The 18793-nt window shown below is 33.9% G+C and overlaps 2 protein-coding genes across 6 annotated transcripts in view; one reads left to right on the forward strand and one right to left on the reverse strand.

Moving 5' to 3' along the window:
* Positions 1–18793, reverse strand: part of LOC105251943 (agrin) — a 253590-nt gene that overhangs the window by 82930 nt on the left and 151867 nt on the right. The window lies entirely within an intron of this gene.
* LOC109610043 (ornithine decarboxylase 1-like) lies at positions 11975–14120 on the forward strand. The gene is made up of 7 exons (XM_020027747.2): positions 11975–12185; positions 12263–12339; positions 12426–12598; positions 12687–12996; positions 13362–13601; positions 13681–13889; positions 13993–14120. Exons 1-7 carry the CDS (start codon positions 11999–12001, stop codon positions 14024–14026), a joined length of 1230 nt encoding a protein of 409 aa, XP_019883306.1. The 5' UTR covers positions 11975–11998; the 3' UTR covers positions 14027–14120.

Raw genomic sequence — 18793 nt, forward strand, 5'->3', positions numbered from 1 at the left:
ATAATCAAGAAAGAGTGTAAAAGAAGAGCAGCTTAATACCTATTGTCTAAAAATTGCATGGTGTAAACCCCTTAATTCATAAATGATTTGTCATCAAACCGGAAATAAGTATAGGGAGATTGTAAGGACAACACGAAACGATGTCGTAATTAATGGCCCGACAAATTGGCCCGGGCAATCGAGAATTATTTTGCCTCTTGATTACGAGGAGCCCGCAAATTTTAGACAACATGACGCTAAACGAAATCGAGAACGTTTTCATTTCCGGTATCCGTGAAATGTTTACGTTACGTTTCTCTCTAATTTGCGAAAATCAATACCCCATGCTTTGCGCAATTGGCCGTACGCATTTGCGTGCGTAACGTATTCATTGCCGCGATGAACCGATACTCCTCGGCTTTAGAATCCTCGATTTAATTAACCATCCACGTGTGGTCCCTTTGATGCAAACGCAAACGCGCGCACGCAAGTTAACTGAAAATCCACAGGTTGCTTTTTAATTAGGACATGCAATAATTAATCGGTAAATGCTGGAATATTAATCGTCCGTAAAACCGATTAATAATTTCGCAATTTGCCTCATTTTTTCCCGTCCAGTGTATCAACTTTTTTTAAACAAATATATTAATATTTATATTTAATTGCCATAATTATCAATCGGATGCCTCTCTCTTATTATTTTATAATTTTATTTACGTTTGAAGAAGAGATAGAAGACTAGAGATTGTAATTTCATTTACATATTCAGATATTTGATTCATATATTTTACCAAATTATAAAATAAATGCTTGATGTAAAATAAGCACGAGGTATACATTTTTTTTTTCAATTTCAAGAGGATGCCACGAATTAAACACTTTATACTTAGCTGTAAGATTAATTGCTATTTCCGCGCCTTTTTATCTTCCTCTTTCTTCCCGTCTATCAATTCGTTCCCTTCGCACATTTCACTTCCGAACTTTCTACCGTTCCCAGAACGCAATCACCGGATCCTCCGGGGGATTCCGGGAAATGCGATGACGGGTTAATAGCGATTTCTAGTCTGTCGGGCCGCCCTTTTTCTCTCTCGCTGTCCTCTCTTATCGTTCCCCCATTATAATCCGTCAGCTTATAACTTTTCTGCGAGACCAGATCGACGGTTACGGCTTTTTTTGAACGCCCACGAAGGAGCGAGCACCTTCTCAAGAATGAGGAATGAATCTTTGGACGAAATGCGAGATCGGGATCCTTATGGAAGGATTTTAACGGGGAATCCAGCCGGAGGGATTTTAACGAGTTTGCGATAACGCCCGACGAGAAGATTCGGAGATGCGCCGGATTCGCTCCTCGTCCCCTTCATCCTTTCGCGGGATAAAAAGCGCGCATTTTCCTCATTCTGACTCTGAGGATTATCCCAAGAATTCGTGGTCGTCCTTTTCGGATAACCCGCATGAGCTTTGCACGTTACACATTCGGGATAACGATCGAGAAATTCGCGTGGCCTGTAAGCGTTTCTGTAAGTAACGTCTAAATTCATTTCGAAAGCTTTCGACAGGCTTTCGATTCTAATCTTTGCCCAGAATTATATTTTTATCGATCTTATATGTAATATTATAATACATCTGTTAACGGCTATTAAATTAATTAATATTAATATTAATATTAAATTAATTATTATTATTAAAGAGATTGAAAATAAAAATAATTCTATATACATGTACTATATTTTTTATATTATATTCTGTATACTATATATACTGTGTATAAAACATTTACGTTTATATATGAAACTACACGCAAAGTTTAATATAAATTTTATAACAGAAATATAAAGTTCTTGATTGTTATTTTACTGCGTGGCAAAGAGAGAACACGATGTAAACCCGTGGCTGCGTGCACGATAAATTATTCGACTTCCTATTTTAAGATTTTATTGCAGCAGGTTTCATTGCGAAAAGTTTCGTTAAGGGAATCTTCGATTCAAGTGTCGTCTGGCGAACGGGAGAGAAAAGGCACAGATTTGAAATTAAATTATATTCTGCGAGTCTCGCCATCGCGAGTCATTTATATCCAACGGAATCGAAAGAAACAGGCCTGTCCGATTTTGTCGGAGATGATAAAATAAAATTAAAATAGGATAAAACGTTTTTGCGGCGCCGTGTTCGTGTTTTCTCATTCATGAATCCGCGAATGAAAGGAAAGACGAGACGGAGAAAGTCGACTATTTCTCCCTTTCCACGAGTAAACCTCTTCTTCCTTTTGTCTTTATGGTGAATAAACGGATCGTAACTCCAATAGCGTAATGATCGCTCGGGGAAAACGGTTCACCGAGTTGAAAAAGCGAGTGAACGAACGTAGAACGGGACGGAGAGACGTTGTAAAGTGGAGTTTTATATGCATTTCTTGTATCTGCATAGCTTTATTAATCAGATACAGCATATAAACTGTAAAGTAAACGGATGGATAAATAAAAGAGTTATTAGACTTTGTTCGGATGGTGGATTATTTTCGTGAATATAAAGAAAAATAAAATTTGAAAAAACAATTTTTTTTTTGCACGAAAGCAAATTAAAATACATTAAAAGTAAATTAAAATTTAATATTGAAAATTTAAAACATTGAATGTAAAAGTGTGAAATATATACGAGAAAATTATTAAATTTTAAACCCATAAAGCAGATTAAATATTACAATAGTAAAAATATTATAATAGTAAGAATAAAACTTTGAAATATAATGTATTTTCGATTCTAATATGAGAATATTGATTCATATATATCATTCATTGCACGCAAACTTGCAAACGTTATGTCGAACGTCGTAAAGCGAAATAGAAATGTTTTATAGATTTGCAACGCTTTCTCATCAACGGGAATAGTCCTACTAAAATTGAAACCAGACATCTAGTTTCCTCGGTCATAAATTCGAATATTAGCATAAATTTCCCTCCAACGTCTAGCATTACGACGTATAATCTTAGATAGATAATTCGTCAATGAATCACGTGCTGTAATTTAATAAAATCTAACGCTTTTCTTAATAAATTGGAGCATTAGAAATAATTACATTTTAATCAATTACATTTTAAAATTCAAAAATTTCTTTAAAAAGTTAATATTATCCTCTACTCACTGTGCATTGTAAATTGTTTATCTTACACAAGTCGACAGCATCGTATCTCGAAACATAAAAGCCATTAGAGAAACATGAGATTAACGATAGTAGATCGATTCTAGCGCGATTACGAAGGAATTTCGACTTCGTGATAGCGGGAGAGACGGGCGATCATTCGAGTCAGGAATCGAAAATGGGAGGGGTAGAGCGAAATGTCGCTTTTTCCGGAGGGCTGCGGCGTGCCGAGTCGGCGTGTGCTCACAGTTTATTTCAATTATTTAAATCCGCACGACCTTCCCCACCCTTTCCCTCCCCCATCCCAGAGAGATTGGTTTAATTCAGTTCGACGCGCGGTAAGGGAAGCGCCACGGAATTCCGTCTACGTGATCAGCCTTCCGCTTCACCGATCACCCACACCCACTCTATCGTCGTCATCCCCCTCCCCCCGCTCCCTCGCCTTTCCACCCCTCTTTGCGCGAACCGATTTTCCGCAGGATAGTGCGGATATTCCGTAGGTACGATCGACGTGCACCGACCACCCAACTCATCCCCCTTCGCTTTCACCCATCTCGTTCGATCGTCCACACATGGATAACGTGACTATCGGGGGAGGACACCTCTCCCTCACATCTCCCATATAATCCCTCTTCCCCTTACATGTCCTGTCATTCTTCGAATTCATGCCCCACTGCACTGCATCCTCTTCTTCTCCTCCTTCTCTCTCTTTCTCTTTCTCTCATTTTCGTGCTAGTCTTGCTGCTACAGCGACGACAGACGTTTTCCGGCGCTACGTTCACGAATTCGCATGCTCAGCCGCGGCTCACCGCCGCGAAATCGAAATTCTTGTCCTTCCGAGGGTGCAGTCGATTATCCCAGGGTGTGCGTGATCGAACGGGCAAACGCGCTTTAGCGGGGATTGGATAAACCGAGCTCTGAAACCGTCGAGTTTGACCGACAGAACCGGACATTATTCGCAATGCGCGACGCCCGTCGGGATTTTCGCCACCGACGACGTGAAGGTTTTCTTGATCGGAATACAGTACGCGACTTACGTAATTCCTCGAGTCGCGCGAGTCACCGTTGAATCCGAAATTAACTTGTAATCTCGCATCTCGGACAACGAGATGACCGGATATATATCGCTTCATCAAAACAATCTTAAAATATTTCAATGAAAACATTTTACAAGAAACACAAAGATATCATTTTATATTAGCTAAAAAATAGAGGAGAAAACAATACTTTGTGAAATGACAAAATTACGAGAAGATATGGGGAAGCACAAAAACTCAGGAAATCGTTTATATCAATATCTTGAAAAAAGATGCAACAAATAAATACAAATTTAACTCAAGCATTCCCCCGGAATCGATCCGACTTAATTAAATTCGCGCTGAGTTTAAAGTATTATATTCATGCCCTCTCTCTTTTATCTCCGGCTCAATTCGCAGCGCGTAGTTGCGGCGACGCAAAACAAGTATGCAATTTTAAATAAATAACAATTTTACGCCCCGACGTTACAAGTTTAAAAGAGAACATTTCCCATCGCGCATGGTCTCCCACAAATAGAATCGAGAGGCCGGTGGATACTAAATTTCCGTCCTAAAAGGATTTCGCGTTGTCGCGCTATCGCGTGAGTGGAAGAGGGTAGCTTTTCGCACTCTCGACGAGTACTCTCGGATCGATGTAACCACGGCGTGTTCGAAGCGGCGCCAATTATTGTGCTTCTCTCGCTCCCGCGCCTCCGATAGACGACCCCGCGTTGTGCATTCGGAACGTACGTGAGCAACATACCTATTACACTGATCCAAGAAGTCGTTGGCGAAGCGGAGTCACGCGATTTACGGCGGGAACAACGTTGAATTAGTTGGCGAATATCGTAGCATGCCGCTCACGCCGTTTACGGATCCCTTGATCGACCGCGGGGTAACATGTGCGCGTATACATATGTGTTTGTTGCGCGATTGGCTGCTCAGCATGCGGATTTTGAATGGTTAAAGAACACGATCAAAGCGTTTTATTCGTTTGATCCATCCCTGGGATTTTTTGCAAAGAGAGAAAGAGACAGAAAATTATAAATAATTGATCAATTAGATTTATTTTATCGTATTTTTATTTAAATTGACTTTTAGAATAATATTTTAAGCGTGCGGATTTTGAATTAAAACGTATTTTATTCGATTAATCCTTCTCTCAGATTTTTTTCAAAGACAACAAGAGAAGCGGAAAAAATAATTAATCAATTAGAGAATTATTTTATCGTATTTAATTTATTAATCTTTAGAATAATACTCAGGATATATCGACCCCTCATAATATCCTGCACGGTTATTTATTCATTTATAATTCATCGAATCAAGATACGCCGAATGAATTTTTTCCTTAAAATAATTAAGAGATAGAGGGAAAGAAGGAATATAATAAATGTAATTAAATTCAGTAAATTTTAGCTTCGAGATCTGGCATTTCGCTTTTTTCCGCAAGGTTAATAAGATAAAGATACGGAGACCGCATACAAGAGACGAGTACGAGGGTTAATTCACCGCCAGCTAAGGCTGTGCAAGTATGCGCCGTCTGCGGTGACTGCCAAGCTGTCGCTGAAACGCGAACGTGTCCGTCGCATACCCCGATCACGTGTACACCATTCTCGACTCCAGCCAGCATCTCGACAAGTTCTGAACTCGGCTTAACAGCGAGAGTTTTATACCCCCCAACGTAAAACGTATTACAGAACTCTTTCCCCAAACTAGCATTCGCAGTACAAAGTTCCGGTCTTGTTAGCTTATGTCCTCGTCTCTAAGCTGAAAGTAGCGTAAGCCTTTTTAATGACGGCGAACCGGCAAGATATTCATGCAAGAGACGTGGCACGTTTTCGCAAGAGAGGATCTTCATTATTTCGCTCTTCTTGTCTTCTTGTACGGAAATACTTCGACTTGTGCAACTATGATCGTGCCTCGGCGCTTTCCGAAAACGTGATCGGTAGCTGGCGAGGCACATTATTAACAGTGTGTTACGCGAATGTTCTTCAGATTTATCGTTCAATTTTCCTCGACCAACCATACTCACATATTATTTTGATGTATCTAAAAGAACACGTACGTTAAATTCTTTCTATAATATCCGGTTTCAATGATTTTTTTACAGTTACCCTTTTCGAATTTTCAGGTTTTTTTTTCATATAGTTCCGGTTTTGTGCTTTTTATCATAACAATAAACTGTGAAATCCGATTTAATGAAATCCCATGTCGAGTCAAGTGTGGAATGCATGCGATTTTCGATATGTAGCACGCGGATTTTCAGCTCGATGAATAAACGTGCCAAATATATTCTCGTACGAATCGATGCTCACGACAGCGAATCGATAAATAATCAATCGGCGACTATCATGTTGGGCGAATCGGCCAAATCGTCGCGTCAAAAACACCGGGACGGCAGCGGAATGGTCGGCCAATGGCGACAGCTGCCAACAACGCGTGCAATTTTACGTATCGCGGACGTATCGGTGCGCCGCGTATATATTGCAATGTTTTTCGTCATATAAAAAAATACACAGACATTGTCCGGCGCGATGCGGCAATCTGTGAGAGCGTCAAATCCATCATCGGCCGTCCTAGCGGATATTACGTGTGACATACTAACGAATATCAAAGGAATGGTTTCATGGCGTTGTGCCTTCGACAAATGTTATCAGACGCGTGCGTGACGTTGATTAATGCGAGGAAAGCCCGCGGGATATCGAAATCTCCTCATCACTGTGTAAATGAGATTTAACACACAAAAAATGTGCCTATAAATATTCATTTTTCTTCAAACATGATCGATAATGTATTCTTCAAATTTCTACAAATCGGAGGAACATTTTCCTGTAAATATTTTATTTTGCGAGAATAATTGTGTAAATAATTATATCCGATCAATGGTGAGATTTACTCTTATCTCGATTTCTAACTTTATTCTAAAAATATCGAGGAGACCAGGCAGTGTTCAAGATTAACCAGTTAAAACTTAGATTATTCTCTTACTTTTGCTCTTATGTTTGCGAGCCGCCTAAAAAGTACGCGGATCATCTGGTAGGAGGAAAGAGTACCACCGTAAAATTCAAAATCTCAAGGGTCATCGAGAGGAAGTAGGGTCAAAATGACGCCGTCTATTTTGCAGGGCTGACTTTTGCAGCTTCCGCCACTGTGGAAGCGGTTATACGGCACGTTCGACTGCAGGAAGTCCGTTACTATCCACCTGACGGCTTGTATCCCTGGAACGTGCGTCGATTTCTTCTCCCGGTTTAATTCTAAATCTATAACAACTGACATTACGATCCATTTTTCGTGTATTATCTTCTATAATTTTTTATTAATCCACCAATTATGTCTCTCTCAAGTTTCAATTTTATAATTATATTTCGTTTCCGATTCACATATATAAATTGTTGTTTCAATTTCCATCCTTTTCGACACTATTCTAGCGATAGACTTAAAGAAATAGACTGCGCATCTTTATACAAAAGACTGTGTTTTAAGCGCGATAGCGGTCTCTTTCTCTCTCGCACAATTGAAAGAGAGGGAATATCACGGCTGAAGGAGAATAAACAAAAAGGCGTATCCCCTCTCCTTCAATTGTGCGAGAGAGAAAGAGATCCGACTGCTATCGCTCTCTCTTTCTAATGTTTAAGGCAGTCTTTTGTATAGGGATGCGTAGGTCTATTTCTTCAAGTTTATGATTCTAGCAAGGAAATTATTACTTCTCTTTTCTCTCCTTAGAAACCATTACAAAAACCGATTAATTTCAGACTAGCACAAGTTTTTAAAACATATCATGGTTGGTCAATTGGTAAATACGTGAATGCAATACGATTTTAAGACTTGACATCTACGTCGTTCGTTTTTTATAAAAATGATAATCATGTACGTGCATATAATAGGATGACCGATAATAGTGAGAACATGTTTCATTGTTGGAGTTTTATGCATCGAGTTTTATTGTAAAACTCGTTAATAAAGTATAAGAGAACAGGATTATTATTGAACAAACCGAAAGAGAGAATGTATAGGAGTAAGTTTTATAATGATGTTCAAAACAGATCGTGTAAATAAAACTGTTGCGTTCTAACTTTTCATGACTCCATGCATAGAATAAAAAAAAACATATTTAAAACAAAAAAAAAACTTAAAGTGGTTGTATGATTACACTATTCTCTATACATATAGTTTTTATTTCTCTTGTCCTCTCTCTGCGTCTTGAATGCACCGGCATTTTTTATGAATATTGATGGAGAATTATGACGGAGTTGACTAAGAAGTCTTCTTTGTTTAATTTAGCAATCTCTCTCTCTCCTTTTCTCCCATTTTTCACAGCGCGTGTAAGTGATAAACATTGTTATTATTACTATGCATTAGATATGCATTATTGCTATAAGCATACAGGATAATGAGAATTTTCTTACTTCTTTTAACGAGTATTACAAATACGTTATTGTATTCTTTCTTTTAACGAGTATTACAATTACATTATTGTATTCTTTTGGATTTACATAAGAAACATTAAAATATACTAAAAAATAGTCACTCTTTTTGAAGAAAGATCTCGATAATTGTTGTTTATCGGTTATATGGCAAACATGTTTTTCATCATTCATTAAAATTTTGTATTTGTTATAAGAAGTAATAAGCCTACAAGTAATAGGCTATAATTTCTAACAGCGCCCATTTTCCATTAAAGTGGAACAAATAAGATATATATGTATATATAAGAGGATCTCTTTCGTACTTTCTGAATTACTTTGTGAAATCTTCTTGTACTTGATGTACAATATTTTTACATGTACAATACTTTAATGTTTAGTAGCACGAGAGTTTTAGATTTATCAAGCTAAAGTGCAATAAGTTTCAATTCTCCTTTTTTACATTTTATTCGTTAATATCGCAGATAATACTCGACTTTGATGTATATAATTTATTAAATTTATGTTTTTTAAATGTATCCAATGTCTTTAAACGTAAAGTATTAATAAGAAACGTTTCTATAGAAACGTTTTTAAATTCATAATTTAAAAAAGTATTTTTCATGTTTCTATAGACAAAATAAAAACTAATTTTTAATTAAAAATTAAAAATATATATAAATAATGAAATAAATAAATAAATCTAAGTATTATTGGTTCAAATGATAAATCGATAATAAGGAAGGTGTTTGTTTAAGACCATAAAGAACTCAGGTGGTTTTATACTTAACTCACCGTGTTTTATAAATCTATAATTTTAAAAAAGAAAAACAGTTTCAAATATTAATACAAACATTTCGGTCCCTTTCGGATCCTTTTCAATGTAACTATGATGATTTAATAGAACATATAAAATATAGATAATATAAAATATAAAATATAATATAATATAAAATATAATATAATATAATATAATATAAAATATAATATAAAATATAGATAACAATAAAAAAATAAAACAAACAGAATTAGCACTATACAGTCGAATGGTAAAATTGTAAATATCGCGGTCTAGTCGGTGACAGATAACATTTAAATTATAACTGGATAATATCGGTTACCTTCACCGACTCGACCACGATACCGATTACTTTTACAATTTTACCATTCGACTTGTATAGTGTTAATTCTGTTTGTTTCATTTTTCCTTTATCTATTTCTTTTATATGTTCTATTAAATCATCATAGTTATAATGAAGAGGGTTCGAAAGAGACTGAAACGTTGTATATTTGAAACTGTTTTTTTTTTAAATTATAAATTTATAAAACATGCTATACCATCTGCGTACTTCATGGTCTTAAACTAACCTTCCTTATTATTATCGATTTAGCATTTGGATCTGTTTAAGTTTGCAAGAAAATTTATGTTCTTTTTTTTCTCTTTGCTAACGCGTAAGAATAAAAATTTTTTTTCGTAATAATTTCATGTAATCGCGTAATCGTAATCTTGCCTCAGGCCTTCATAATTGTCTGTTACGAGTCTGGGAAAAGCAAGGTATCTTGAAAAGCAAGGTATCTCGCGCAATTCGTATCTCCCCCCTCTTCGCGAAGAAGCTCTCGATCTTTTCTGCGAACAGTCCTTAGATCTCGTTTCCGCGTACGACTAAGGATAAAGAAATTTTAATTTAAAACCGCGAGTTTTAAAGCGAGGAAGTTTTTTTTCCGATTCAAAAAACAATCGACGAGTGCCAGTGCGATAGGCAATAAACAGACGATTTTAATGGAAAGTGTTACTGCAGTAAAGTGGTGCATTTATACTAATTATTGTGTTATTTTAAAACTTTGAATTTATTAACATGGAACATCGATTACAAGCGCTAGTGTCATCCGCTGCGTTCGATGATGACCGCGTTTTGACCATCTATTGTCGGCTTAATTGTAATTCGCATTCGTGTGTGCCTTTGCGATTGGAGCGAGGCAAAACAATAAGTTTTTAATAAAAGACTCGTTAAATTTAAAAGAAAGATCTAGTAATCGAATATTCGCCTCTCGCTTCCTTCCTATCATTCTCTCACCTTCTCTTGCTTGCTTTGTTCCTTCGACGGTTCACTTTTAGTCGTAACAACATAACGATTTATCCTTTGTTCTAAAATCAATCCTCGTATTGAAAATCTCAATGTCTTCTGTCGCTCATCTCTTACTCTTTGTGAGCGATATCAGTATTTGATCGCCGCAAAAATTAACTCCGCGATTGAATAGGATCAATTATATTTAGATTTATTTATTTATTTTATTATTTATATATATTTTTAATTTTTACGATCTTTAATTAAAAATTACTTTTTATTTTGTCTATAGAAACGTGAAAAACATACATTTCCTTAACTATAGCTTTAAAAACGTTTCTACAGAAACGTTTCTTATTAATATTTTACATTTAAAAAATATTAAAAAATATTGGATACGTTTCAGAAATGTAAAACGAACGTGTACTACCTGGTATTATTTTATTAATTCTATGAGAAAACGAACGTTTAATGAATAAAAGGAAAAAAACTGATGTGCAGAAAAGTATTTTAAACGTTTCTTAAACAATTTTTTTTTATCAGAAAAGAAACGTATTTCTTAAGAAACATATTTCTTTACATTTTTAAAGTGAACATTATCTTCAAATTTCTTAGAAACATTTTCAAGAGTCAATTATGTTAAGTCCAAATGTTAAGAAATACGTCAACAAAATTATCGCATAGGTAATTTTATGTCAAATTTTCGCATGTCTTCAAATAAGTATAACTCCGTCAAAAATGGTCGTATTTAAAATTTTTTTTTCATTCTCAAGCTTAAAGCCTCTATTTTGAAAATCATTTGTCAGATTTAAAATTTATCTTCCCCTCCGCTCGTCATCTCCTCAAAAATAAGGAAAAGTAAGGTAATGCAATTTTTTGGAGACGTAACACGTCCTTACTTTTGAGGAGATGACGAGAGGGGAGAAGAATAAATTCTAAATCTGACAAATGATTTTCAAAATAGAAGCTTTAAGCTTGAGAATAAAAAAAAAATTTTTCAAATACGATATTCACTTTTGATGGAATTATACTTATTTGAAATTATGCGAAAATTTGACGTGATATTACCTATACGATAATTTTGACGGTGTATTTGTGAAACGAATATGTGTTATCTATAGACATATTAACATAGACTGCTTATAAAGTAGTGAGGGATTCCCCCTGATATGTAACTTCTCTCCCTCCTGAGAGAAAAGAATAGCATAAATTTACATGGGTTTGTCTTTTCCTGACACACAAGGTTCAACTACTGCCTTATAAGCAGTCTATATTAATTTATCTATATTAATATATGCTACCTCGGAATTTATATGTTTGTTACATCAAACTCGTGTAAAAAAATTGTGTATTAAATATATCAGTGTATTACATTTACATAGCACGATCTACTTTTTTAACATGGCAAGATCTACTTTTGATGAAATAAAAATCTTTGATGACTCGATGGATGATATGACCATTATAAAGAATATAATAATTAATATAGAAGATCAAGAGCGTGCCTTTTATATTACGGATATCGGTAATGTTCTTCGAAAGCATCAAGAATGGATTACTAAGATGCCTAAGGTCATCCCATACTTTGGTACGTATATTTTTTATTTTTATATTCTTAATAATATATTTACGGTATTAAAACTGTAACTCCATCCCAAATTTTAGCAATTAAATGTAATCCAGATCCAACGGTAATTAAAGTTCTCGCAGCTTTGAATGTCAGTTTCGATTGTGCATCCAAGGTAAACATTCTCGTGTTTTTCTTCAATCATCTAATATGTATTATTAGATAATCTCGAGGTAAAATAATATTATATATTTACGGTAGCAAGAAATAGAGCAAGTAATGCGATATGGAGTGCATGGTGATCGAATTATTTTTGCACATCCGACTAAATATCCATCTCACATAAAGTATGCTAAAAAGGTGGGCGTCGAAATAATGACGGTTGACAATGAAAACGAGTTGTTTAAGATTAAGGATCTCTTCTCCGAAGCTAAGTAAGTTTTCAGAATAAATTTAAAAAAAATAAATTTTTAGCAAAATGTATCTTATTTGTGTTGACCGATGCATCTTTCTGTATAATAGAATCGTTATACGTATACGTTGCGATGCGAAGAATAATAGTAATACCTCAGTAATATTGGGATTAAAATTCGGTTCCGAACCGAATGAGGAAACTATAAATTTAATAAAACTCGCAAAACATCTCCGTCTGAATCTGTACGGCTTTAGCTTCCACGTCGGTAGTCCGTGTAGAGAAATGAAGGCTTACAAAAGGGGAATCGAATTGTGCAAACAATTAATTAACATCTCCAAAGCAATTGGACACGACAATGTGCAGTTGATCGACATCGGCGGTGGATTTCCCGGAGAGAATGGGACGAATGCCGATATGGTATATTCAGGAACATTTTCTCAAATTTTCTTTCAAAATCATTTATCATTTTTCTTCACATTAAAAAGATTTTTATTAAATTAAAATTATTAAGCATTAAATTTTAAAAAGATAATATTCAATAAAATGAAACCTGAATTAATGTTAAATGAGTATTAAAACAGATATTAAGCAAAACTAAATATAGTTTCCAAATTTTTCAACATAAAACGATTGTAAAAGAATTGATTGAAAGGACTTGTAATGATAAGAAAATATAACTTTTATAATGTTCTTATTTATGTCAATACTGTCTCTTTTAAGACATTCTTATTTGTATCATTATTATGCATGTTGTCGATATGCGTTTCTCATAATTCTTTTAGTTCGCCAATATTATCAACGATGCGATACAAGATCTCGATCCTAGCATAAGAGTCATTAGTGAACCAGGAAGTTATTACGTAGCTTCAAGCTTTACTTTGGCTGCATATATACATTCTAAGAGAATTACTCCGAAGAATGGTAAAATGATGAGAATGTATTACATGAATTGCGGTGTATTCAATTCCTTTATAGATGAACTGCTGGGCCTGCAATCTAGAACACCGGTATTACTTTCCGAGGTAATTCTATATTTTGTTTCATATTAAAAGGGATTTTTTATTGATAGAAAGTAATCGTCGATTCATCCGTACATTACAGCCAATAAGCAACGAAAAATTCCTTTCAAGTATATGGGGGCCGACTGCCGATTCGTGTGACGTAATTGTCAAGGAAATGATGTTGCCCGAGGTTCAAATAGGCGATTGGTTGATTTGGAAAGATATGGGCGCTTACTCTACAGCCCTTGCTACTACATTCAACGGGTTCCCAATTCCGATTGTGATACCAATAATTAGAAAGAGTCAATGGTTAATATGGAAAAACGAGATATATATAGTTTAATTATATTATTATTTATTCGTACGATGATTCTTACAGCTTTTAAATAATTGTATAAATTGATATTTACAGGAAGAATTTTAAAGCGCAAATTGACTCAGTGTAGCAATTTGCTTCATTCTTCAAAAATCTATCGAGCAACTTGGGAAAAAATATATAATGAGAATAATAGAATAATATCTTAATGAAATATAAAAAGCTCCACCAAAAATAAATATAATAAATATAATATTATATTAAATTAAATATTATATATTATATATTATATATTATATATTATACATAATTATAATTATAATTATATATTATATTATATTAAATATAATATTAAAAATTTAGCTTCTGTAATCGACGAGAAATATTAAATTAAACTCCGTGACGTATTCTTGATATCGATATGTATATCTATAATATTCGTAAAAAATGCATAAAAACTCTTGCTTAATATTAATTAATTGATATATATCAATACATATCAATTAATTGATATTAAGCAAGATTAAAGAGATAGTTTGGAAAATTTGATTACGCGTTTTAGAAAGTCATTTACATAATCATAGAACATAAATTTTAAGAATTATATTTTTTATGCTTTCTATTTTAACTCTCTCGACTCTATTTTGAAATGGATATTTAATTTATGAAACAAATTGTTAATTTATATTTATATAAGATAAAGTAAAATAAAAACTTAATTTTATATAAATGTTAAGATGCCCGAATGTAATACAAGTCCGAAAAATAAAAGTTTAAGAAATAAAAATTGTTGCGTTTGCTTTTATCATAAGTAGGACGGAAGGAAGAAAAATATGCATATTTTCTGAAAGTTTAAAATTTTTCTACACGTAGATAGATATATCATGTTGACTGTACAATTTCATTAATAATTGCACAGCAAAAATTGCAGTGAAATTTTTATACGAGTTTACTTGGGATGCGCAATGATTGCATTTATTTCGATAATTTTTCAACATGTGTTATCGTATTTCTTATTTTTAACACTGACTGTGACAACTGTAAATGCACGCTGTAAATCCAGCATATTATACATAAATGAGTTATACCAGGTAATATATTTGTGAGATTTACCTTTATCTCGATTTCTATAATTTTGTTCTACGATATCGAGTAAGCAGTGTTCAAGATTAACAAGTCAAAATTTAGACTTTTATCTTCTGCCTAAAAAGTGTGCGGATCAACTGGAAGAAGGAGAGGAGAGTGCCACCGTAAAATTCAAAATCCCAAGAGTCATCGAGAGTGGAGAGGGGATAGGGCGGAAAACGACCTTTGCAAGATCGACCTTTCCCAGCTTCCGCCACTGTGGAAGCTGTTATACGACACAGTACGTCCGACTACAGGAAGTCCGTTACTACTATCCACCCGATGGCTTGTATTCCTGGAACGTGCGATTTTTCTTCTCCCGGTTTAATTATAAATCTATAACAACTGACATTGCGATCTATTTTTCGTGTATTATTTTCTAAGTTTTATTAATCTACCTTTCTAAAGTTTCTCAATTGTACGATTATATTTTGTTTCCAATTCACATATACAAATTGTTACTTCAGTTTCCATCTTTCTCGAAACTATTCTGCCAAGAACTATTATAACTATTATTTCTTTTTTGTTTTCTCTCCTTAGAAACCATTGTAAAGAATGATTAATTTCAGACTAGCACAAGTTTTTAAAACTAGCACATGTTTTTAAAACATATCATGGTCGGTCAACTGATAAATACGTGAATGCAATACGATTTTAAGACTTGACATCTACGTCGTTCGTTCTTTATAAAAATAATAATCATGTACGTGCATATAATAGGATGACCGGCGATAGTGAAAACATGTTTGCATTGTTGGAGTTTTATGCATCGAGTTTTATTGTAAAACTCGTTAATGAAGTATCAGAGAATAGAATTATTATTAAACAAACCGAGAGAGAGAGAGAGAGAGAGAGAGAGAGAGTTCATAGAAATAAATTTTATAACGATGTTTAAAACAAATCGTATAAATAAAACAGTTGCGTTCTAACTTTTCGTGATTCCATGCATAGATTAAATAAGAAAAACATATTTAAAATAAAATACTTAAAGTGATCGCACGATTACATTATTCGCTATATATTTCTCTTGTCCCCTCTCTCTGCATCTTGAATGCACCGGGATTTTTTATGAATGTTGATGAAGGATTATGATGGAGTTCTAAATAAATTGATAAAGAATACGGCTCTATGTATTTAGCAACATGATAATTATGAAACGAGCGATGAAAGCCTAAAAACGCGGATGGTATTGCATAAATTTTTTTTTTTTTTTTTTTTTCAAACATTAATTGTTCGCGAAAAAATTCACTTAATATTTATCATTTACACACACTAATTCGCAGATTAACTTGGCATATACACCAAGTAAAATATATGTATAAATGTCTTGTGACATAAATGTCTTGTGACGTAAATGTCTAATTTTTCCGCAAACAGTTAATGTTTAAAAAAAAAAAAAAAAAAATTTACGCAATGCCATCCGCGTTTTTAGACTCTTATCGCTCGTTTCATAATTATCATGTTGCCGATTATAATGGAATTGACTAAGAAGTCTTCTTTTTTTAATTTAGCAATTTTTAACTTTTTTAGAATAAGGAAGAAAATGTAATCTTTCTCTCTCTCTCTCTCTCTCTTTCTGTCTCTCTTCCCTCTCTCATTTTTCATAGTGTGTGTAAATGATAAATATTAAGTTATTATTATAGGCGAGCACGCAGGATAACTGAGAATTTTTTCCCTTTTAACGAATCGCGATTGTAAGCTTTTGGATTTGTATATTTTCGGTTTGAAACGTTAAAATATACTAGAAAATATGCTTATTTTTCTCAAGATCTCAATACGTTTGTCAGATATATACAGGATATGATTCAATAATCTATTGCCCTTAAAACATATGACATATTAAAACTTATGACATATTCTTGATATATATTTCTAAGACGACTTTTCCTTTTGCAAAACTTTGTTCGAAGCTTAGTTTTTGAATTATGAAAGGAAATAGTTAATTTATTACGAACCGAGTATGAGGAAAAGCGGTGCGATTCATCGTCAAAAGCGAACGTTTAGACGTCTGCTGCTATTAGCTAACGATGATAATAATAATTATGAACGAATGAGAGAGACAAAGTGTGTGTGCGTGTGTGTGCGTGTGTTCGCATACATGTATATATTTATGTTATTTATACTATCATATATAGTCGATCAGTTGATTGCAGGTCCCCTCTCCCCCTCTCCTCCCGCCACGTAAGCGCTAGCGTTTGACGATGAGTCGCATCACTCTTGCTTACCTTTTATGCGCATTTTGTAGTTAAGCTTTTATGCTCATTTTGTAATTAACTATTTCCTTTTGTAATTCAAAAAATTAAGTTTCGGACAATACTTTGCAAAAGAAAAAGTCATTTCAGAATTGAGTCAGAAATAAATGTCATTTTAAGGATAATAGGTTATTTTTAATCATCTTATATTCTTTATTAAAATTTTATATTTGCTCGTTTAAAGTAAGATAAAAATAATGGACTATTATTTCTAATAGCTCTCATTTTCTATTAAGTGGGAGAGATAAGTAATAATATATAAGAAAATTTCGTTCTTAATGTTTGAATTACTTTATAAAATTTCTTTGTATCTAACGTATATTTTTTTAAATACTTTAGTGTTTAGTAGCGCGAGAGGTTTAGATTTATCAAGGTAAAGTGCAATAAGTACATTTTCCTTTTTTACATTTTATCCGCTAATAATTTACCTATTTGTTGTATGAAACTATAACAATGTAATTTAATTAAAATATATTGTGAAATACACCTAATATATAATAAGATTATATTATACACCTTTTGTTAAAAAATCCTGCCTATTAAATATACCAGTGTGTGTTAGTTTTGTAATTGAACATGGCACGATCTACTTTTGATGAAGTAAAAATTTTTAACGATTTCATGGATGATATGCACATTATAAAAATTAATATAACTAATATGGAAGATTAAGAACGCGCGTTTTACATTGCGGATATCGATAATATTCTTCGAAAGCATCAAGAATATATGTTGTTATTCGTATTTTTTATATTAAACTGATCGTAACAATTGTAAACGCATGTTAAATCAAGCAAGCCAAGCAAATTATATAAACAAGTTATACAAGTCAATATGCTTGTAATAATTAAATACAAGAATTACAATTTTTCCAGTATTAAACTCTTAAATTGATTCTTCGTGTTGCCTATTACGGTATCGATTTCGCAAAGCACATTTTTCCCTCCTGCCTTGCTTTTGACTCGACGAAGCTAGTTCGCCGTCGACGCAAACGCGGCACTAAGTATGCATAGACGGGTTTCCGGTTCGGGTACGCGTTTGGATTTCACCTTTACGACCCGTTGGATCGGTCCTGGTAACTAGTTGGCATGATGCCATGCATAGAAGCGCGCGCTAATAAGTGTACACCTGCTTCGGTACCTACACTCGCTAATACTCGAGTGGCTGACAAATGCTCCAATATCCGCCGCCCGTTCGCGCTCAGCCGATACCAAGATGAGTTTCCTTCAGTGTTCGACCAACTTTTTATTCGCTCGGGCATGCTCTACTTCGTGTCAGGTCACGACGCGGAGCAACGTATATATATCTAGTGAAATCGCTACGTTGACATACTTAAAGTTGAGAATAAATTTACCTCGATCTTTTATCGGATGAGTAAAAATAGTGAAAATTCCACATTATATATAATATTAAATAATTTTATATTAAGAATTTTTGTTAGTCTACAAAGACTTCATATAGACTATATATTTCACTCATGCTGTTAAACACAATAATAGAAACGATAAGATTTTAATATA

The sequence above is a fragment of the Camponotus floridanus genome, unplaced genomic scaffold (genome assembly GCF_003227725.1).
Source record: "Camponotus floridanus strain SB8 unplaced genomic scaffold, Cflo_v7.5 scaffold59, whole genome shotgun sequence".
Lineage (NCBI taxonomy): Eukaryota > Metazoa > Arthropoda > Insecta > Hymenoptera > Formicidae > Camponotus > Camponotus floridanus.